General features: G+C 52.7%; 6 protein-coding genes across 6 annotated transcripts; 4 read left to right on the forward strand and 2 right to left on the reverse strand.

Moving 5' to 3' along the window:
- Positions 1–5989: 5989 nt before the first annotated feature.
- On the reverse strand, positions 5990–12342 carry PG997_003590 (uncharacterized protein; the record flags this gene model as incomplete). Its single annotated transcript, XM_066807905.1, has 2 exons — positions 5990–11105; positions 11195–12342. 2 exons carry the CDS (start codon positions 12340–12342, stop codon positions 5990–5992), a joined length of 6264 nt encoding a protein of 2087 aa, XP_066671523.1.
- Positions 12343–12880: 538 nt separating this feature from the next.
- Positions 12881–13547, forward strand: PG997_003591 (uncharacterized protein; the record flags this gene model as incomplete). The annotated part of the gene is made up of 2 exons (XM_066807906.1): positions 12881–13322; positions 13381–13547. 2 exons carry the CDS (start codon positions 12881–12883, stop codon positions 13545–13547), a joined length of 609 nt encoding a protein of 202 aa, XP_066671524.1.
- A 21-nt stretch (positions 13548–13568) lies between these two features.
- On the reverse strand, positions 13569–14774 carry PG997_003592 (Sir2 family protein; the record flags this gene model as incomplete). Its single annotated transcript, XM_066807907.1, has 1 exon — positions 13569–14774. One exon carries the CDS (start codon positions 14772–14774, stop codon positions 13569–13571), a length of 1206 nt encoding a protein of 401 aa, XP_066671525.1.
- Positions 14775–16303: 1529 nt separating this feature from the next.
- Positions 16304–17557, forward strand: PG997_003593 (Mitochondrial metal transporter 2; the record flags this gene model as incomplete). The annotated part of the gene is made up of 2 exons (XM_066807908.1): positions 16304–16868; positions 16947–17557. 2 exons carry the CDS (start codon positions 16304–16306, stop codon positions 17555–17557), a joined length of 1176 nt encoding a protein of 391 aa, XP_066671526.1.
- A 1032-nt stretch (positions 17558–18589) lies between these two features.
- On the forward strand, positions 18590–20460 carry PG997_003594 (xylulose kinase-like protein; the record flags this gene model as incomplete). The annotated part of the gene is made up of 4 exons (XM_066807909.1): positions 18590–18644; positions 18718–19166; positions 19242–19790; positions 19813–20460. The coding sequence occupies 4 exons, from the start codon at positions 18590–18592 to the stop codon at positions 20458–20460; spliced, it is 1701 nt and encodes a 566-aa protein (XP_066671527.1).
- Positions 20461–21110: 650 nt separating this feature from the next.
- PG997_003595 (uncharacterized protein) lies at positions 21111–22581 on the forward strand (the record flags this gene model as incomplete). The annotated part of the gene is made up of 4 exons (XM_066807910.1): positions 21111–21237; positions 21378–21628; positions 21696–21768; positions 21827–22581. The coding sequence occupies 4 exons, from the start codon at positions 21111–21113 to the stop codon at positions 22579–22581; spliced, it is 1206 nt and encodes a 401-aa protein (XP_066671528.1).
- Between the last annotated feature and the right edge of the window lie 138 nt (positions 22582–22719).

The following is a 22719-nucleotide window of genomic DNA, read 5'->3' on the forward strand; positions in this document are numbered from 1 at the left end:
CAATAGTAGTATACTGCAAGTCCGACTGCAGCACACTAGACACAGCGCCTAACAATGTCTCGGAAGCTCAGGGTGTCAATGCAAGACAAGACAGGCCTCGAGTAACAACGACCGGTCGACCTGGGGAAGGAGGATGCGCGGTGACGATCAAGGCCACAAGCAACTACCTACTAGACCAGGCCACAGCGATAAGCGCGCTCGAGAGGGGTGTGTGTGTGTGTCTGTATTGCTGTTGCAATTGCTGGCACATACATTGATCGGTATTGGTATAAATCCGTGATGCATGTATGCTATGCCTGAAAACATCCAGGTGGGAGATTGAGATTTCAGGCATATGTGAGGTATGCATGTACTAGTGACAATGCACTGGCAGTGGCATACAGAAATATCTCAACCTACCTAGCAGGTGACGGATCGTCAGGAAGTAGCCAAAAAGGGGAGAGTGGTTAGAGACACCCTTATTCACGGTTTCCAACAAGGCTCGTGGCTCATCCGACCGACACTTTCACTTTCTGCGTGCTCGCCCGTCGCCCTGTCCGGGCCCTGCTGAGGGATCCCGCCAGGCGGGGAAGGTTTGAAGAAGGTTGTATGTCATCCATTATTAAACACGACCCATTCCAGATCGAGCCGGGTAGGAAACCTTCGTGTGGATGTAATCATGTAAGCCAGAAGGTCAAGTCCTTACTCGTAGCCGTACATACATACATACCATGCCTACCATACCACGGGCATGCAGACCTCACTTATCAGAATCCCTCGTCGTGGTGGCGAGGGACGACCTGTTGTTGGAGGGGATCAGGACGGAACCGCTAATTGATGAAAGGCGGTTTAAAAGTGCCCGGCCCCAAGCAGCGAATATATTTGAGCGAGCCCGCATTTCTGATAGGCTTGTCCCTCATCCATCCATACGAATTTCACCTACCTGCCCAACTTGCGAATGAACCAATGCATTCTATCTGCGTTTATGAGTACAGTAGGTACAGACTGAGAGTGTGCTTCACACGGCCGCTACTGCTTGTGAAAAGTATGCGGTTGGGCCCAGCCCGGGAAACCATCTTTGTTCGGATGGAGGCGCCATGGTTACTGACGCAGCCGTCAGAGCCGTCAGATGCCACCAGCCTGGTGAGAGAATGAGTCGCGACAGGTCACGTCACGCCAGTAGGGCAGTCTTACTCTCAAGCTTCGTCTCTTCTCGATATAATTGAAGAATAGCCGGGCCGATTATACGTCTGTGGTCGATCGACAACTGCATTGCATCTGTATCTCGTTGGCAGGAGGTAGTAGTAGGAGTAGCAGTAGTGCACCACATGCATCGATATCTGAGCTGCCACTCGTGATGGCCCCGCGGTAGTATATGAGGCTTTTAGATGCCATGCGCACGTCGCCTGTGGCATACCGTGCTCGATATTAAGAAAGTAAGTGCAAGGAAAAAGGCAAGCGTGTGTCTGGCTGGCTGTACGCTTTGGAGACTGGGGGTGTATTGCATTGAGAGATCAGACCGCGGAAGCTAGCTGCAAAGAAATATGCGTACAGCAGGCAGCGGATCAAGACAAGGCCGTATGTTCCGAGTGAGTAAGTACCTAGGCAGTTCGAGGGATAAATCCGGTAACCACGATGGCAACGTACCTGTGTCGTAATGTGTTGTCTCGTGTATCGCGCTGCTTGCCAGCTGCACTGGGAAGACCTTTGGTAAAGGCTAAGACACCATACCAGGCCGGTGCCAGACCCGAGTTCGACAGCTCAATACAATGTCCATGCACATATCAGATTGGTAGGTTCAATGGCAGGCAGGGCGCAATCAAATCTTACCTGGCATCGGTACAGGTAGAAGCCGGAGGTGGAGCTTGAAGGTCCGGGGTAGGGATGCAACAAAGACCTGATCGGCTGGCAGCTGGGGTGGAGTCGAGGGGAAGGGGAACGGCGGGGGGCGGACATTTTTCGTGGCTGACTTTACTTACATCAGATATACTTACATGGCAGCAGGGAGTATGTACCTACCTACATATAGTGAATGGCATGCACGCTCATGTGAAATGCAGGTTTTGATGGCGTGTAATAATGAGAGCTGACGAGAATCCCACCTTTGATGAGGGATCATATTGCCATCGGCCAGGATATGGGTACCTAGATAGGTCGTGGGTGATCATGCGAATGATCGCATCGAAGCTCGAACAGGGTCAGAGGGCTAAAAAGGCTTTCGCAGCAGCAGAAGATCCTTGACGCCACAAAACAGCTGCAATACAAGTAGAAAGTGGGAAGCTCAGGATCGGACCTTGCAAACAACCTGGCGACGGCCCAACAGCTTCTTTCCATCCTCGGGCGTTTTTCTGGCCGATACACACCAACCTGTCATTGCCATGCATGGTTCATTACCATATAGTGCACACCATCCTTCCAACACCACCTCGAAGTGGCGGGAAGGGGGATAGCGCCATTACAGTACCAGCCTGCCTCGCCGGCTGCAGGCAGGCATGACTGGGGATATTGCATGGCATCTGCAGGGCGACCGGTCGTGTTCGCCGGACAGACGCTGGCTGGCTGCAAAATACAGTTTCTAGTTCTCGCTTCCCATCCAGCCTGCAACTATTACTACAATACCAATAGTAATCTTGTTCGTTGAACACACACGGTCATGTACCTTGTACCTAGTAAGGGAATGGGGCATGGATCTGGGTTGTTTCCAATTACCTAAGTACATAAGATAGAAAGCGGCGGCGGTGGAAAAGGCACTCTCTGGCACTCACTGTTGGGACGGGATGATCGCTACCCAGAAGGGCCATGGTTCCACGACAGGCCGCCTCGTGATTGGCCTGGGACTCGAGAAAAAGCCGAGATAAGTGGACGAGGCATGCGGCCCCCGTCCAAAAGGAAGGCCGGAAGAGAGAGTTCTATGTAATAATAAACCATGCTGTGTGTCCTAATAAGTGACTGGCTGGCTGGCTGGCTGGCTGGCTGTCAATAGGTACTACCGACAAGGACGACAGATCGCAAACTGCTGTGCTATCCATGTACAGGTTCCAACGTTTTGTCTCAGGTCCAGGGTCAGGCACAGCTGCTGTTGCCAGCCAACATCAGCAGCAGCAGCAGCAGCAGCAGCAGGCCTACTGGGATGGATGCTACCTCCGGAACATTTCGTACGGTGATATGATATAATACGCTGATTAGCTTGCAGATAAGGGTATGTGTGTGTGTGCCTGCGTATGTGATTTTCGTCCATTTCTCTCAACAACGCAATGCTTGCCTTAAATCGACTAGGCAGTAGTAACACTCCAGAACCTATTGATGCAGTGTCTCGATCCCTCCCCCTAAAGGAACCCTACCCTGCCCGTCATCTATCCAAGCAGTGGCAATCTCGGCGGGATGAAGTCTCGAAGCCTTCGACCTCATGCCTCTGGGGGTGTGGGCCTGCTTGCTTGATCAACCCCAGGAAAACGAACATCAGCCGTTGCATCCGCAAGCGCGAAGACCCCTCCAAGCTTCTTCCGAGCCGCCAAATGGGTCGGATTAGTACATCGAGTGAGGCCATCATGCATGAGGAAGGAAACCTGGTCTGTCAACATTGCAGCTTCCCTCCCTCCCCTCCATCCCTCCTGGCCATGCAGTGCAGTACCTATACACCAACTAGGTAAAGTAAAGTAATATTGCTTAATCATGAGCCATTTCCTCGCTACCCGTCACCGTCCCTGCATTGTGACTTGTGTAACCATCGGATTCCACAGCATGACTTCCTTTATCCCCCAGCTTTTGTCGCCCGAGTGGCTGGTAAGTCTGATGAGAGGAAAAGGGGGCCGGTTTAAAACGTGCTGCCTTTGGCCGGATAGAAGCGAGCTGCTTGTGTTGTAGTTACACAGCATAGTATGGGAAAATAAGCAGAAGCAGCGAACAGATATGGGTCATCGTCACTGCAGCGTAGGAGGACGAAGGAAATGGAAAGAAAGTTACCAAGGCGATAGGCTCACAATAAGCACGCACGCAAGAGGCCGAGACATTCGTCCCCACTCGGCCCGTTCAGGAAGCGAGTTTGCGGAGAGCAGACAGGTTCGATCCATGCAAAATTCCCCGAAACAGCTGTCGTTGTGCCACGATTCTAACTAACGCCCCCATAAGTATACATTCTGCCGCCGATCCAAATTGGACGGACCCCCGGAACCCCAGGTCAAAAGCTCGTCCGTCCTGGGAATAGCAGCCGAGGCTAGAGACACCGACATGCTCGGTATTGATTAGGCGACTTGCTGTGTATGGCGGACTCTGTCTGCGTGCCTTATATGCATACAGGCCGGGTCCATTCTGCTGATGTTCGTGTCTTGTGTCTCTTTCGGGTCGTGGGCCGAGGGGGGTTTTACCGTCTATCCCCTTTAGAAAAGTTTTGCATGCTTCCACGAGGCCCTACCAGGGCGCAACAAATCCGATTCTTCAACCTCCATGCCTCCAGGGGAAACAGCAGGCTTCGTGGTTCGAATCCAGTCCACAAGCTGTGTGTGTGTGTGTGTGTGTGTGTGTGTGTGTGCGTGTGCCTTCGTCTGAAAAGCAAAGGTAAGACCGTATACCCCTGTTGAGCACTCCCCTTAGGTCTACAAGATCTACGATGCCGACAAGGGACAGCCCGCGATACTACAGGACCAAAGAACACATTTCGCAAGATCATGACGATTTTGCGCGAGGAGAGATCTCTGTCACACGCTAGGATCTGTTGCGGTGGGCCGGATGAGCGAGCGAAACCGTGCTATGTTCTCGTCGCTACCACAATATTGACATCGCTGCGAAGAAACCTTTCGCTTCTTCTCTCCTATCGAAACAAGCCAGGTAGTTGGTTTTACTTTTTTGCTCCCTTGGCCGAGGAACTTGGAATCCAAACAAGCGCTATCTACCTCACAAAGCATCACATACATACTTTAGATCCAGTAGAATCTCATAAATGAGTAAATGCATCAAACTGGGGATACGTCTGTTGTTACAGGGTAGACGAAGGCCGCACAACCTTCTGGTACAACAGATGAGAGAAAGTCCAGTTGCGGGTCTCGCATAGCCACATGCTATTTTTCTTCTGCTCGCCTGGCCGGTGACTTATCACATCCCATCGCCCTGGTATCTAAGGCAGTGTTTCGTTGGACTGCTATGGCCCAAAGTAGCACCAAAAGTCGCTCTGTCCTCTTATTGCAGATAAGCAAGTAGGCAGGTAGGTAGGTAGGTATCTGTCCCCCTTCGTATCTCGACGCGAGAGAGAGAGATTTAAGCACATAGTCTGCGACAGGGGCGCGCACGTCTTTGGATAATAAGTTGCCTGCCTCGGGATGCCGCTAAGAGAAACCGCGGAGGAAATAACGTGCAGACCCTAAACAGCCATGCATGGCCTTGGCTATTGCCGGTCTACCCAGTCAACAACACCATATGCCAGGTAACATATTGTGCATGGTTTACTATCAGTAGAATCCTATCCCAGGCACGGTGGAATAGGCCCGCCCACGCATGATAACTGGGTAAAGTGGACATGAATCAAGGAAGAACAGACTGAGCCAAGGCCCGGTTAGCCCACTCAACAGCTGATATGATTGCTTCTGTTGAACCACTGTATACGTTAGGTTATAGAAGTGATTATAATCATGTGAACCTTTCGGGGTTCGCACGTACCTAGGTTATGGCGCTGTGGGTGGCCGACCCTTTGAAAGTAAACGACTCTACTGGCCCCTGACGCCCTGGAGCCATGGTCGTCACTCCTCTCGGACAAGCAAAGCGAACATCATGTAGCAACGCAAGAACTGTTCTATTGGCAACCCTTCTCTCTTGCCACGATAAGGGGCTGAACTGAAAGGGTATCAAGCTATGCACCAGGAACCTGAAGAATGGCAGTTCTAATTCCCTAAACCAAACACTGAAACGCCCTCGCAATGCTTACAAAACTCTAACATCTTATACACAAGCCCCTTTCCTTTATGCCAAAACCTCACTCCTATATTAGACAACTGATCACCATTCAAGTGCCTCATCCCACTCACTTTCCAACATAGACAGGGATGCCGTAGACACAGACCGCCGCAGCGGTAAGATACCGAAACTTGCAGGCATCCCTTGCCCTAGCGACCGCTTCCACGAGACTGGCGGGTGTGCTGGCATTGCCCTCGTCGTCACCTCGATCCGATGACGATGCCGCCGCCTTGGTTTTCTTCTTGCCCTTTTGGCTTCCGGTGCTCCTGCTCTTCTTGTTGTTGTCCTCCTCGGCGAATGTGCCACGGGCGAACAGCCCCCACTCTTCGAACAGCCGACCGGCGTATCGATCGATATCACGATCCGTTACGTCCCACAAAGTACCCACGACCGCAGGGCTCCCGGCGAGCATATAGTTCCAGACCGGGCCGTGAGGCTCAAAGTCGCCTGGGGCGGTGAGCGACGCCGAAGAGCAGCCCATGAGCAGCGCCACAGCACGGCACTTTTCCATCTTGCGAATTGTGCGGCCGCGGATATACTGCGCGCCCGACCCGTGGCCGAAGTAGAGCAACAAATCCGACTTGGTCAATGCGGACTCGAACTCGGATTCGGTTGGGATGCGGGCCTCAATTGCCGACCAGCTGAGTGGGAGACTGGATAGAGGCTGGCCGAAGACGGACTGCGTGTTCTTGAGGTCGGCGCCTGGGTTCAAGATGTAAGTACCCGACTTGCGTGAGATGTGGTGGCCTTCACGAGGCTGCTCTGCTTCCTGCTCTGTGCTCTCAGAGGTTGAAGCCCCAGACTCCGGGGAAGCCTTTTGTTCGAGGATGGAACGGCGGAGGCAAGCTAACGAGGGCACTCGGGACACAGCGATGCCTTGCATGCAGGGCAGTGATTCCCAGGGGACAATGTGAAGAGATTTGTCAAGCACCAGAATCGTATGTGTTTGCTCTTGGCTCTTCCTGCTGCTCTTAGCTTCAGCATGATACGAATGCAAGGCATCGGTAATTTCGACGACCATCCTGTCGAGATCGATTTCGTCATAGGCATTGCGTTCGCCATGGAACTGGAGAATGTCCACCACAAAGTACAGTAGATCGGTTAAGGGCTCATCGAAATCACAGTCTGGCATGGTGGCATCACCTAGTCCGATGAACAGGTCTAGGATCCGGGGATCAAGGGAAACTTTGGGTGCCGTCGGTGCCTTTGTGCGCCTGCCGCGAACTTGCCGCCGAGATGGAAGGTTGTTGTCGAGTATGTTCTGGAAGCTCTTTTGAAATCTTGCAAGCAAGTCGGACCGGCGATGGTGTTGGGAAAAGATGCCTTTGAAGCCTCCAAGCCAAGTGTGCTCAATGTTCTCCAACATGTTCTTCATTCGCTCATCAAGGGACTCTCGTTCGGACCACCAAGCAGATTTAGCACCTTTAGCGCTCATATCCCGGGCGTCATGGCAAGTACGGTTAGCTACGTCGATAATATCGAGCAGCTCAGCTCGGCCCTGTTGGAAGTTAAAAACTTCATTGTCGGCGTCTCTAGACATGGCTCGCTCTAGAGGCAATCGAATAGCAAAAGGGCTATGGCCGGCTTGCAGCTTGGTGATACAAAGATCGTGTTTGTTATCGCTCAAGGATACCGAGACGACGTTCCATGAGCTTGGGATGATGTCGATGTACTCTTTTTGGAACTTGTTCATGTCGACCGCCAGAGATAGGCTGGACCGCCGTGAGTCCGACGCGTCTACTGGCATGGGCCACTCCAATTTGGCCCCTTTGTTGGAGTCGAGCTTCAAGGTCTTTCGCTCACGGCGCCATACCAGGTTGCGTGCCATCTCAACTGAGCATGTCGCATAAGCAGGATGGCTTGTCCCAGAGACCTTAGAGTGATTCGTCGTGGATAACAGGATGAAGGTATTTTGAAGCAAGGTGGCTACACGTTGTACGAGTACACCATCGCCGTTCATGACTGCAATGGCATGAGCATCAAGAAGATGATCGCGGGCCTGTCGTAGAGTTTCGAGGAACGGTGGCCCTTCGTGTGAGGTTGCTCGCCCTTTCCTCGGCGGGGAGGCCTTTGTGGATTGGTTCTTCTCGGCCAGTGTCTTGTCCCTGGCAGAGCCTGCGACGGTCGGAAACGATAAGGTCGAGTCTAAAACGGCAGAGTAGACCGAGTCTTTCCCCATCAACTCGAGGCTCTGGCCGATGAGTGCAACGGCCATGAAGAGAGAGTCTTGGGTCATGTCAGCTGACAGACGGGGCAACTCCCCGGCGGTCTGTAAGGCCTCGACCGCTGCTGACCACTCTTTCTCCCGGAGCAGTGCAGCTGATCGTTGTTGGAGAATGGAGGCACGCATGAACATGAGCTGCTTGTCCTCTATAGCCGATAGTGGTTTCTTCTCAGTTGAGGATTTGGCGGCAGCGGTGGTAGTCTTCCTTTTCGGCGTGGCCTTGCTGACTGTCTTGGTCACTCTTGATCTTGGCAACCGCGTCGTCTTGGGAGGTGCTTTGTCTTTAATGGTCAGTTTTGACATCCGTTTGTCCAAGTCCATTCCTCCGCTTGCTTCTTGCTTGTCCAGTCTGGCAATCATTGACTCGGCTTGATTGAGCAATTCGGATTCCGCAGCATAGTCCGCTGTATCACGATAGATTTGGCTTAGCTGGCAGGCCAATCTGACTGCTGCGAAGTTCGGTTCTAGTTTAGCCAGTGATTCCTTGATCTCCGATGCCAGCTCAAGGGCCTTCTCAGCCGATCCGGCTTTCATATGGATTGCTGCTAGCCAAGCTTGGGACTGCATGATATAGTTGGCAGAATTGGTGCTGCTCGCAATCTTCAATGCCTGTTCACCATAGTACATCGTTTCTTGAAACATTCCAATGTGAGCGTAGACAGAAGACAGGCGCAACACGAAACGGAAAAGGGGATACACCATGGCCCAGAACTCAGGCCCTGTCCGAGCGCGCACGGCGTCTGAGGCACTCGAAACCGAGGAATTGAAGCTGCAGTCATCTTCTGAAGCCTCAACTTGCGATGGCTCATCACCTTGGCTTCCGGCCGAGATCTTCATTGTTTCCAACTTCGCCCAATCATGGTAGAGGATACGAACGGCATTCTTGGCATAGCGAAGTGCTTCGTCCGGGTTACCGCGCTCGAGAACTAACAATGCTTGCAGGAAAGAGGCGTATGCGATTGACAATTTCCTCGTTGCTCTACTGCTGCGAGGAGATTTCTCAGACATGGACGCAACCCCAGATACATGAGCATCAGCTAGATGCCTTTCCGCCTTTTCATAGTTTCCTATTGCCATTTGGTACTCGGCTGAACATAGGTGGAAATTTGCCGCGATCTCATGGGGTACCTCTGGGCGTGAAAGCAAAAGCTGGCTCGTGGTCAGGACAGTTTCTGCCTTTGTAGAGCGTCCTACATTAAGATACTGCAGGCATAGTGCGGTGTTTTGGGCGACAAGACACGCGGGATCGTCTTGTGATAGGAGCTTCGATACCGTTGATGTCAACTCCAGAATAGATTCAAGGAGCGAGTCCATGCCTCTCATTCTTGCATAATCAGAAAGCGATTGTAGGTTCGTGAGTAGCTGGGCTGGGTTGTCGATTTGGCCGTAGAGATCTTCCAGGGATCGAGTATTCGTCAAAGCAGAACTCCAGAAGCTGACAGCTTCTTGCACAGGCTTCCAATCAACCTCAAGCTCAAACAATGCTGCAAGACATACAGTCAATGACTTCAGATGGGGAATATATCGAGCCAAACCGGCATCTTCACCAAGGTTCCCGATCTGCAGACTCTTCGATAGGGCCCTGGCCTCCTCCACCCAGCTCCGTATGGAGTCACGGGACTCAATGTTGACGGTAAGAAGCTGAGCTAGAGTTCGCAGCCTCCTGATCGGGAAGTCATCTGAAGAGTACGACTGTAATAATTTCTCGACCAGTGGCTCCCCAGCTTCGAGTGATTTGCGCAGTTTGGCATCGGTTGAATATATGAAGTAAAAGTCGTGCTCAAGGGCCGTTGTTTTGTCGCTTCCGGTTAGGAGCCATGTCCAATCGCACGGCATAGGGTCCAGCTTTGCTAGAGTGCACACTGTCCTGGATAACGATTGAGTCTTTCCACTCAGCTGCCACGCCGTCAAAGCTGGAGTCGAAGCCAGCGCCGCGGTAATTTGTGACACTGTATCTTCACGGACAATAGAATCCCTGATAGATCGGAGAGCATCGGCTGCATCGTCTTTTCTCCCTGACGTCCTACATAGATCGGCAAGACGCTCTTGTTTGGCTAAAAGCTGGGCCTTGGTCTGTTCGGATTCGGGTTGCTGTTTCACTGCGTCGATAGAACGCCGCAATGCGCGTAAAAAGTCTTTCGGATTAGAGGCTTTCTTACGCAATAGAATGTGCTGTTGGTAATAGAAATGCGATATCTTGACATGGTATGAAGCAGATGGGCTGCTTGAGAGGACGGATAAGTCACCCATGTTCTCCAAAAGTACCAGGCAGTCTTGGAAAACAGAATCCATAAGGTCCCAAGCCATGTTCTCTTCTTCGAGAAGCGCCTTCACAAGCATCAAGACCGAATCCAGCACGTGATGTATGTATTTAGAAAGGAGTTGTCGTCGTTGTTCGAAGCGTAAGAAGTCCTTGGTTGGCCCTCCAGAAGCAGGGGGTTTCCCAAGCCATCTCAAGGCAAATCGAGGGAGCTGTAAAAGTAATGTTTCGAGTAATGATCGCGTCGGGTTTGGCTTTGCGTTCGATCGTCCCGCACCAAGTACAATACCCACAGTGGCCTTGCGTACTTGACATATGCTGGTTAAAAGATCGTCCAGCTCTGTTGTACTGCCGCTCAATGGACCTTGTAGACCATCCAGAACCTGATTTATCAAGCTCTCGTCTACGTTTGGGGACTGCTTCAAACTAAGGGCTAGCAGCTGAGCAGTTACAGCATGACATCTGGCAGCTGAATCGTCCTTACTGCTTGTCAAGCCTCTCAGTTTGGTGATCCACTTGATTGCATCCTTGACGTCGCCGGCTTCCCGCGAAAGTGTTCCAAGCGACTGGTAGATTGCTGCCATTAGTAACCTTGATGAGTCCGACGTCCGCAACCCCATTGCCTCGAACATCTGCCAGACCTGCTCAAATGCCGAGTTGGCAGCAGCACACTTGGAAGAAGCTTCGCCTGTACTCCTTCTGTTGAATGCAGATAGGCATCGCGATAATGGGGAGAGAAGCTCCCTGTCGAGATCCCCTTGTGGCCCGATAAACCCCAAGAATGCAACCTGGCTTTGAGAGCGATTGATTGGATCTCCAGCGACGTTTCTGGAGATGGACTGAGTCTTGGCTCAAGTGCTACCCCGTCATCGTTAGCTGAGACGCTTGGCGTAAGTGATAGCAGACTCTGGGCCAGGCTCTCAAGTTGTCTAGCGCTCTTCAGGCGGTTCAGTGGTGTCTCGCTCGGACCAGGTATTAATAAGACCAGTGGTGAGGTTTGGTGTGTAGGTCGAAGGAAAGGCAGTGCCGTGTCCAAGTATGAGGACTTTTTCAGGCCGTATAATATGCGTAACGCTTGAAGTTGGGACGTGACAACCAGCTGGGCCACCGGCGCGCTTGCATCGAATACCGGGTAGTCGAACAAATCTGAAAGGGTCCTCGCAGCTGTCGTCGCTTCAGTCGCTACCGTCCCCTTGGTCTTCTTGACGTTGCCCCTTGAAATAACAGCCTCCAGTCGTCGCTTGAGCAATCGGAGCTCCTTTACCGCGTACTCGAAAAGACTAAGAGCTATGAGCCTGTTGACAAATGATGACATGCCAGTTTCGATCTGAAGTTCGGGCAATGTGATGTTTCCGGAGGTGGAAAGAGTCCGCAATGTCGCGAATGCGGCTCGAGTACACTCAACCATGGCTAAGCAGCCGCTGGATGCCGGTGTTGCGGTTTGTGGCCGGCATGGTTTGGCGGCAGTCGGGGATGTCGAGACGCGATTCAATGTTCGAGGCTGAAGTGGTGTCATTGGCATGGAACTGGAGCGTCGCAGGCCTTTTCGAGGCTCGGCCTTGGTCGGCTGCGCCGGGGCTGCTGTTCGGGCGTTCGCGACCGATGTTGGGGAGGATTTGGCAGCCTCTCCCAAGGCTTTGAGTGTCGCGTTTATAACTTGTGTGGCGAGGAGCGCCTTCTCCTTGGGCGGAAGGGCGTCATTGTTCCTCTCGTCTTCCTGCTTGGTTGCGCGACCTGATTTCTTAGCAGCAGTCGCGGGTTTGCCCCTGGTGGGCGGAGCTGCTTTGGCTCTTCCTTTCGCGGGTTTGGGTTCGGCAACCTCAGAATCGGCCCCCTGGAGCAATTCCTTGAGTGTTGCAGATATAGTCGGCGTGCAAGTCTGAACAGACGTGATGGCGCTCCGGATGGCGTCAGCTTGGGTAGTTAAGGAAGCCATGTAAGGTTTGATGAGATTTGTAGGACTAGACTCCTAATCATATCGTCATGTGCCAAAAAAGAGGTGTCGGGTATCCAGTCGGGCAGAGAAGAAATCCAGACGCGGGCGCAAGCAAAGCTGCTATTAGCAATTCGAATATTATGTTAGGTGAGTGTGTATGGAAAAATGGTCTACAGGTGGTAAGGTACACACAGCAAGCGATTCACGATACAAATCACAACTCTCTTAGTGCGGGAAAGCATCAATGTGGGCCTACTTGCCGAATCAAGAGAGGCGTGGTAGGCACGGCAACGGCAACCGCACTATTCGGGTGGATACATCCATCAATATGTAGGATGGACAAGTTTGGCTTAGATTCCAATTGATGCTTGAAAGGTACTTTGGAGATGTACCTGCCCTACACATCTGCACCTCCGTCCCGCTTTCGACAGCGACTAACTTTACCTTGGGTCACACTCTTGATTGCAACATTTTGGCCGACAAGTCTCCTCTACCTAAGGCTTTACCCATTGGATTGCAAGGCACCATGGAGGGAGCAATGTATCGAGCAGGCTCGCGCCTACTGACGGGCGCGAAGGGCGTAAGAAGCTCACCACTCCGAGCGATACATCCGGTTCATCCTCGCTTCGTGCGAAATCTCGGCTCGGCCCCGACGATTGCGCAGGCGTCATTCTGGAAGTCGCTGGTCCCGAAACCCTTCCGCCGCAAAGAGCCGGCAGTGGATTGGGGTGTACCGAAGAAACCCAAGTCAAAGGAATGGAATCCAGCCACCTTCTTCATCATCATGTTCCTCTTTATCGGGTCCATGTCGATACAGATGATTGCGCTGAAAAGAGACTTCAACACCTTTACGAGGCGAGCCGAAACTCGCATCGGTGTTCTGCGGGAAGTAATAGAGAAGCTACAAAGGGGGGAGAAAGTCGACGTGGAAAAGGCGCTGGGAACTGGCGATGCCGAGCGCGAAAAGGAATGGGAGGAAGGTTTGTCGCATTTCTAGTATTCGATCTAGCTGCGCCACAATCACTAACAGACCTGCAGTTCTGAAAGAGCTCGAAAAGGACGAAGTCGCACGAAATCTGAAGAAGAGCGAGAAGTCTCGACAGTCGAACTCCAAACCGACCTCTAAGAGCGATACTCCAGCGCCACCAGATACCGCCACCGTGAAAACGGGCAACAAACCGACAAATTACTCTAGCTTCTTCTAATACGCATAAATTACAACGGGATCAAGACATCATGTCCTTGAAAACGGAAGCGCCGTGCTCTTCCGCCTTGTGGCCGTGATGCTCGGCCACATGACGTATGCTGGACGACGCCCGCAGTTCTTTGACTAGGGCAGGTAGCAAAGCATCTGTCGAAATCTCCACTCTTGCGCCTCGAGTTCCATCAAGATTAGGCTCGAGGTCGTTGAAAAACGCATCCTCGCCTCGTACTCCTCCCAGGTTGGCGATGGCAATCGGGATCCCCCTGTCCTTGGCGTGCTTTGCAAGTCTCCAAGCCGAGTATGTCGCGAGTGACGTCCCAAGGACAAGGAGCTTACTGGCTTCTTCGACCGCCTTCTCCGCCTCAATCTTGGTCTGGGGTCGGATATTCTCACCAAACATTGTTACGGCTGGTTTTAAAATGCCTGCGGTGCTTGGTGCGCTCCAAGCGCCATCGTTATCAACCTCGACAGCAGCGCGACCGCCTTCTGGTGTGGACGGCGGGTTGGCCAGGCATCGTGGGCAGGCTGGATATCTGAAGGTAGTGTACGGGGCGCCGGGTAAATCCACGTCACCATCCGGGTTTGTTCTCATTCCTCGGCGGCGGCGCTCTTCTGGGTTTTCTGTGTCCATCGCCCCTGATGCGGTGATCTCCTGCAGAAATGCAGCCCAGGCAGGGTTTAGTCTTGCCAGCTCTTCTTGGAATGCATCGCGTGGCAGTTCCTCGTGGCACGAGACACAGATCAGCGATCTCAGATAGCCGTGTAGCTCTATAGTGGGCAGAGAGGGATGGGCTTGGGGATGGAATGAGTCCACATTCTGAGTAATGACACTGTGGACCAGCCCCAGATCTCCAAGATGTTTGATAGCGAAATGTCCAGAATTAGGCCTGGCCTTGTGCAATGATGTCCACCCCAGAAAACTCCGAGCCCAATATCGTTTTCTCGCCTCATGATTCTGCAAGAACTCGGAATAGTAGATAGGACGGTAACTCTTGTTCACCCGATACGTTCCATTTGTCCCGCGATAATCGGCAAGACCGCTTGCAACGGACAGGCCAGCCCCGGTAAGTACCAGGGTGGAAGGCAGGATCCCTCTTGGTGATGGCGCAGTAAGAAATTCTTGCAGTGCTGCCACAGCGCCCTGGAACGTGTTGGCACTTGAGGGCGTAATGGTCGGTGCAGCTAGCACGTCCGTATACGGAATCCTCATGTATGGTTTGCGCAGCATTGATGTGAAGAAATTGGTTAATAACTCTTCCGCGTGATGATACTACTTCTGGCAGAGATATAACACTGCATATGCCTGATATAGAGGATGGATAGTGTGAGTGGGATGAGGCTATATGGATGATCTGGGATCCGAATCGAGGCGTCACTACTTCAGAGGTAAGCAAGACTCGGCGCTACCACTGTAAGTAAAGTATATGTACCTACATCGTAGGGGAGCTTCGCTGCCCCACTACGCACTGTCGCCAGCACTCACTTGTCTTCCTCAGTTAACCATAGTACCTCTCTGACAACGAAAACATTCAAAAATAGGTGGCATTGGAATATACCTGATCAATGGCCACCTCATATAGAGGCAATTGATTGAATTTCAATTAAATGAGGTCCCATGAATTTCTTTATTCATTTGTTAGATGTACATAAGAAACGTCAAAGAGCTCTCGAGCAGTCCAGTGCAATTGCTTGAGTTGAGGTATTACTTAACATATACCTCCGTTAGTAACGGTATACAGAGTGATACCACACAGGAAAAGGGAACCCAATAAATAGTATGCCTGCTTGGTGTCCTTCAGTATAAAAACCAAGTCCTGAACAGAGTCCAAATTGCACTGGCCACAGTGAACCAGCTAGCAAATATGAAAGGACTGCAACATTGATGGCTGGTTTCCAATCGCCATTGGTTTTTAGTGTCAGTCAGTGTGTGCCAAGCACGAAGCACGACATGCGATTGTTCGATTGCCTCTCAATCGTCGCCTCCACTACCTAATTGACGTGAATGCGGCGGCCGACAGTAATAACCGCGGAATCGGATTGTAAACTCCGATTCGATATCGGCCGATATAGACTGCCTCCTCCTCCTCCATGGCAGCATGCAAATGCAAAGAGCCAAGGCAGGCCGGCCGAAATAGTGTGGCCTGATTCCGGGCATCCTGTCGGTGGTTGCGTAGACTTCCAGGTTCAAGGATCCGCAAATCGGCGCGTTCCAGATTTGACACACACCTTTACTTTTCATACTTACAAGAGTGCTGCTGCCGTTCGGCCTCTCACACACCGCGCACAAGCATGATCGGTCACAGCACAGGTCGACGAGTCTGCATATCCATTCCCTTCTCCCGCCCCTCCGTTGTTGAGCAAAAAGGCTAAATCGGCTGCGCACGTTTATTAATGTCGCAGGCCCTTCTCCTTTGCCCCTGAGCCGACTGATGTTGCCGACTCCGCAATGTCGAGTCGACCGTGGGCGGCAGCCCTGAGGCTTGGGCCAAGTAGAGGTAGTAATAGCTGCAGCCGCCGCCTTACAGCTTGTTGGAGCGCGAATGGGAGTGGCTTACTTCCAGCTCCGTCACCTTCCCTCGGAACAACACAATCATTACAGCATGATCACCTGAGGACACATCGCCATAACAAGTCCCTTCATTACCGTGTTCTCCAAACCTCTTCTGCTTCCACTGAGTCGCAGACCAAACCGCCCCCGCCACTCCCTTACTATTGCGCCCGTCGCACACCCGTCGCTTCCTCCGTTCATTTCCAGCCATGGCAGCTCTCACCCAGACTCGAGGCCACAGCGGCCATGGCCACGGCCACGGACATCACCACCATCACGACAATGTCTATCTCACCTCGAAGAATAAGAATGACGCTGGCGTGCGCATCACCCGAATTGGCCTTGCTTCAAACCTGGGCATGGCCGTCGCCAAGGGCGTAGGTGGCTACATGTTCAACTCGAAAGCAATGGTCGCCGACGCCTTTCACAGCGTTACCGACCTCGCATCCGATATCCTGACCCTTGCGACCATCTCCTGGAGCCTGCGACCGCCGACAGATAAGTTTCCCGTTGGATTTGGCAAGATTGAGAGCTTGGGTTCTTTGGGCGTATCTGGCATGCTCCTGGCTGGCGGTATGTGGATGTGCTGGGGCAGTGTGTTGTCACTCTACAGCCATTTCTTCCTCGATCCGGCCGCTGCAGCAGAGATGATGGCACATGCCCATAGCCACGGCCACAGTCATGGACATGATCACGGTCATGGTGCACCAAGTCTTCATGCTGCCTGGCTCGCTGCCGGGACAGTTGCAGTGAAGGAATGGCTGTACCACGCAAGTAAGTTTAAAGCGGCACCCCCTAATCATCAATCACTTGCTTCGCCGAGAGGGAACAGCTACTGACTGACAACCCCAGCTATAAAAGTTGCACGTGAGCGCAAATCCTCGGTCTTAGCATCCAACGCCGTCCATCATCGAGTCGACAGTCTTACCGGCATCGTCACACTCGCCGTCATTCTTGGTGCCAACTTTGTGCAGAATGCAGCTTGGTTAGACCCTGTTGGTGGCCTTATCATCTCGCTTATGGTCATCAAGGCAGGTGCAGAGAACACAGTCGCTTCCGTAATGGAACTCGCCGACCGCAGCATAGACGATGAGATCAAGGGTTCGGTTGGAAAGCAGGCCCGCAATGCTCTTGCCGATGTGCCCGAGGGTCACGTCACTGAACTTCGTGAAGTGACTGGAGTCAAATCTGGCCAAAACTACCTCGTCGACCTCGAGATCGCCGTGCCCAAGGATTGGACCGTTGAGCATGTGAGGGATGTCGAGGACAATGTCAGAGCTCGCGTGGGCGGCAAAGTCCGTGGTGTTCGCAAGGTCCGGGTACGTTTTGTGCCCAGGGAGACCCAGGTCGCCCCCAAGTTCGACGAGTTTATCCCTGGCGACGTGAGCCCGAGAGCCAGCCCGGAACCCGAGGAGGAACATGATCACGATGATGGCAATGGTCACCACCACAAGCACCAGTAAAGGGCCATGCACAACCTCCGTTGTCTCACCCTATTTTCTTCGTTTATACGGCGTTTTGGGTTAGTGATGGATACCTGGCCACACTTCGGAAGAGGACAAAAAGCTATGATACCAAAAGAATCTGCTTCAGAGTACGGAGCAAGCTGGATATGAAGTAGTCTGGACCGACTTCGTTAAGAGAAGTCTCATTATATGTATTCTACCACCTCGAGAAGGTAGGTTTGCAGCATCAGAAGGCGTTGAGAACGATGGAAGGATCCAACATTTGCATAGGGGCGAAGAGACGCCATGAACTCATTCTACAACGATAGATCGATCAATCGATTCAGTCACCTTGCGTTACGCTACCAAACTGAGCTATACTAGAATAAAAAGTCCGCAAATCTCCTGGAATACTTGGTTGGCTTGCATGACTTATGCTGAACTGCGCCAAAGGTCACAGGCAGTAAGTAACGTAAGTCAATGGTTTCAACGTCCGCCTATGAACAGGTGACAGGTCACACGCAGTACTTATGTAAGGAAACCCCCCGTACCGGGATAGGATCCAGACGAATCGATCGATGCACGGATTTAGGCTGAATGTGATACTGCAAGGCTACAGCAGAGCCACAGTGGAAGGCTGACGGTCGGAAAGTGCCTCCCCACCAAAAACCTGTCTCGACAGTGGCTACGGTTCTCGGACTCTGGGTAATCTGATCTCATAGTGGGGACCCCGCGTCAAGCTTGCATCAAGAAGACTCCGGATACGCATCGTGAAGAGCCACCTTGCTCTGATGGTTGTGGCACCATTTTCTGTCGTGGTTTGCTTTTATCCTTATTTCCCTTCAGCTCACGAGGTACACGTTTTTGTGGCATACATCCCCTTACGTCCCCTTTAAGTACCTACTTAAACAAACCTCTCTCTTAGCTGTTCACTTGTTCTGTCCATTCCCTTGTGTTGTTCCCCAAGTCAAATAGACTAGCTTTCTACATACATAAGCACTCCTGAAAACGTTGCTTTTAGCCGGCGTCAAGCCAATACACCCAGACAAGATGAGCTCCGGTCCCTTATACATAGGGTTCGATCTCTCGACCCAACAGCTCAAGGGTAAGTAATAACCGCAAATGATTTTCCACGCGCCCGCCCCCATGACGCTTACGACTCACCACCCAACTTGTAGCCATTGTGGTCTCGTCGGATCTCAAGGTCGTCTCCGAGGCCAAGGTCGACTTCGACGCCGACTTCGGGCCCAAGTATGGCATCACCAAGGGCGTGAAGACCAACGAGGAGGAAGGCGAGGTGTTCGCGCCCGTGGCCATGTGGCTCGAGGCCGTAGACCTGGTGCTCTCGCGCCTCGTGGAGAAGAAGTGCCCCGTCGCCGACATCAGGGGCATCAGCGGCTCGTGCCAGCAGCACGGCAGCGTCTTCTGGGCTGCTCCCGGCGACCCCGGACTCAAGGCGCTGAGCAAGGATAAGGGCTCGCTGCAGGAGCAGCTCAAGGACGCATTCGCCTACGAATTCGGCCCCAACTGGCAGGACCACAGCACCCAGGCCGAATGCGATTTCTACGACCAGCACTTGGGTTCAAAGCAGAAGTTGGCCGACGTCACGGGCAGCGCAGCACACCATGTACGTCAGCCTAAGTCTTACCGGTTCATCTATCTGTCCTATGGTGTCCTCAATGCTGACAATTTTCTTTCTTAGCGCTTCACGGGGACACAGATCATGAGAATGCGAAGGCGCCGACCCGAAGTCTACCAGAAGACTGCTCGGATCTCACTGGTGTCTTCGTTCCTGGCCTCCGTGTTCCTCGGTGCCATCGCCCCCATGGACATCAGTGACGTCACCGGTATGAATTTGTGGGACATCAGCAATGCCAAGTGGAGCGACGAGCTCCTCGAGCTTTGCGCCGGAGGCAAAGACGGTGTTCCGGATCTGCGGAGGAAGCTCGGCGATGTGCGCCTGGACGGCGGCGGCAGTATGGGCGGCATCAGCCAATACTTTGTTGACAAGTACGGCTTCAGTCCCGAGTGCCAGGTCGTGCCATTCACGGGCGATAACCCAGCAACCATCCTCGCTCTACCGCTTCGGCCGATGGACGCCATCGTGTCACTGGGCACATCTTCCACGTTCCTGATGATCACGCATACATACAAGCCTCACCCGTCGTATCACTTCATGAACCACCCCTGCAACCCCGGCCAGTACATGTTCATGCTCTGCTACAAGAACGGCGGGCTCGCGCGCGAGAAGGTGCGCGACAGACTCCCCCAAGCCCGACGGGCCCGACCCTTGGGCCAACTTCAACAAGTCGGTCATGGCCACGCTGCCGCTGGACGTGCAGGCCGAGGGCGACCGAGCCAAGCTGGGCCTGTACTTCCCGCTTCCGGAGATTGTCCCCAACATCAAGGCGGGGACCTGGCGGTACACCAGCAAGGCGGAGGACGGGTCCGACCTGCAGAAGGCGCAGGAGGAGTGGAAGACCGAGACGGACGCCCGCATCATCGTCGAGTCGCAGGCCCTCTCGATGCGCCTGCGCTCGCACAGCCTGCTGGGCAGCGGCCCGCCGGGCTCCGACCTGCCCGCCCAGCCGCGGCGCATCTACCTCGTGGGCGGCGGCTCGCTGAACCCGGCCATCTCGCGGGTGCTGGGCGACGTGCTGGGCGGGACCGACGGCGTCTACAAGCTCGACGTGGGCGGCAACGCGTGCGCGCTGGGCGGCGCGTACAAGGCGGTCTGGGCGCTCGAGCGCCGGACCGATCGCGAGACGTTCGACGAGCTCATCTCGGAGCGCTGGCAGGAGGAAGGCGCCATCCAGAAGGTCGACGACGGCTACCGCGACGGCATCTTCCAGCAGTACGGCAAGGTCGTGCCTGCGTTTGAGAAGATGGAGCAGGAGATCCTGCAGGTGGCCCACAACTAAAAAGAAAAAACCAAGACAAAGACAAAGACTGAAAGATTTTTACGATGTGATGTTTCCTTATTAGACGAAGACGGGTTTTTAGAGTCACCAAACAGGCGGGCTGTTATTCCTCACGAGATTGGTCATGATATGAGGATGCATTTGAGAACCGGCTTCACGGCAAGTAGAGATTATAGAGTCTTTTGAAAGCGAATGCAAGATCGAATTAGAAGATGTTTATTTACACTCATTAAGACTAAATTTTATCTGTCCGCCTCCATAAAACGAATATCAATGAAGCTGTACGGGTTCGTTGTGATGGCTATTCCGAAAACTATCGGCTTGCGAAACATATTTGTTTCCAATTGAATACTAAGTTTGGGGCGGTAGCCGGCCTAAAACATGCCATCGACCCTTGTCCTCGACGTCATTAGTTGATTAGTCTGGTTTGGACGCCTCTACAACCTTCAAGGTCCTCGCCTCAAGCGATTGTGAGTTTGTTTGTTTAGTTGTCATACCTATCTATCTTCAGGCCACATACTCCAGAACCCCAAGGCTACATACCTAACATAAGACTTCATGAGAATTCCAACCGGAACATATTGATCAATGAGAGAACAGTCCAACCGTATATTCTTCGTGGGGGAGGTGTTACCGCTGCTGTCGCCAACATGATCCTAGGGCCCGTCTCATACCTCGACTGTTTGGTTTTCTGCGTTTTCCTGGCACCCCAGCTTCTCATCCACGTCGGACTCGTTGAGACACTCGGAGTAGTATTTCAATGTCTTCCCTTTCTCGGTAAGTGCAAGTGCTTGAGCTGCCTGCCGGTCTTTTCCACACATACACACAAGAGGAGAGAAAGAAGGAAGAAAAGTATAAGAGATACCATATATCTATGCTGTTTCGGTTAGATGGGTGGTCCTAACACAAGTCCCAAGTCTATAAGCTGCCTAAGAGCTTCATCTACGAGCGCTACTTCACCGATCGCAGCCAGCAAACCCCGTTCGTGCAGGGAGCCGCTCCCTTTGAAGACTTCGTGGTCCGTTGCGTTCGTTATGCATTCGCCAACATCCCTCCCAAGGTCGGCCGGGTCTTCTTCTCAAGACATGTCGCCTTGCCGTTTCTGAGATTCAGAATGCTTCGCCATGGCATCGTCAGATCTCCCATACACTGGCATGAATACGAGGATGTAAGGATAACTCTCGCTCACTCCCGGGTTCGCCAAGAAGAATAAACGAATGCTGACTGTGGTACAGGACAGGTGCCGGGGTGTATGGCTAATCAAAGATCCAAACAGGCCAATTGATGTCTGTGTTTATTACGCCCATGGTAAGTCAGGCAGTCAATAGACCAGAACGTCTCACTTCGCTCACACGTCAATATGCAGGCGGCGGGTTTTCAATGGGATCTCCTTATTTCTATCTCGAATTCCTCCTCACGTGGGTAACGCTACTCGCCCAGAGCGGATATCGAAATCCTGCTATATTTGCGCTGGAATACACTTTGGTTCCCGACGATTCGTTTCCCACACAGCTGCATCAGGCTATTGCGGGGTATCAGCATATCTTGACAACAGTACGAGATGCATCTAAGATTTGTGTCAGCGGTGACTCAGCCGGTGGTACCATCATGCTGAGTTTGTTGCTGCACCGGGCCAATATGAAACATGACGCAAACAACCAGTTGAACGAGACGGGTGACTGGCGCCTGGAACGACCACGTATGGCCGCCTTCATATCGCCTTGGACTACCTTGATATCCCCGAGGCACCGAAACACGCCTAGCGACTATCTCGATGCAGAAAGGCTGCACCAGTATGCGCTGGACTACGCAAATGGCAAAGTCGAGGCAGACGACCCGCTGATATCACCAGGCAACTGCAGAGACGCAAAGTGGTGGAAAAGAGCCTGTCCCTCTGGCGGGCTTTACGTGGCCTATGGCAAAGAAGAAGTATTCGCCTCCGAGGTCGAAGATTTGTCCAATTTTTGGGAGACACACGGGGTCAAAGCGAGCAGCCGAGCTGAGGAAGGAGGAATCCATGCATGGCCCGTGGCCTCTCTATTCCTGTGCACATCGGCAGTAGACAGACAGAAAGGGCTGAAAGCCTTGGTCGAACGGATCAAAGAGAACATCACGGTATAATGCCAATGTTGAGAAGGCACAGGAGAATAAAGAGGCGTAGGTAGACGCCAAATAATAAGATTGGCAGCCTGGACAGGCCATGCAATGCGAACCAATGCGAACCCGTGCCATGTCAGATTAGATCAAGTAAACCTTCAG

This window comes from Apiospora hydei (genome assembly GCF_038363865.1).
Source record: "Apiospora hydei strain CBS 114990 chromosome Unknown utg000004l_segment0_segment0, whole genome shotgun sequence".
NCBI lineage: Eukaryota > Fungi > Ascomycota > Sordariomycetes > Amphisphaeriales > Apiosporaceae > Apiospora > Apiospora hydei.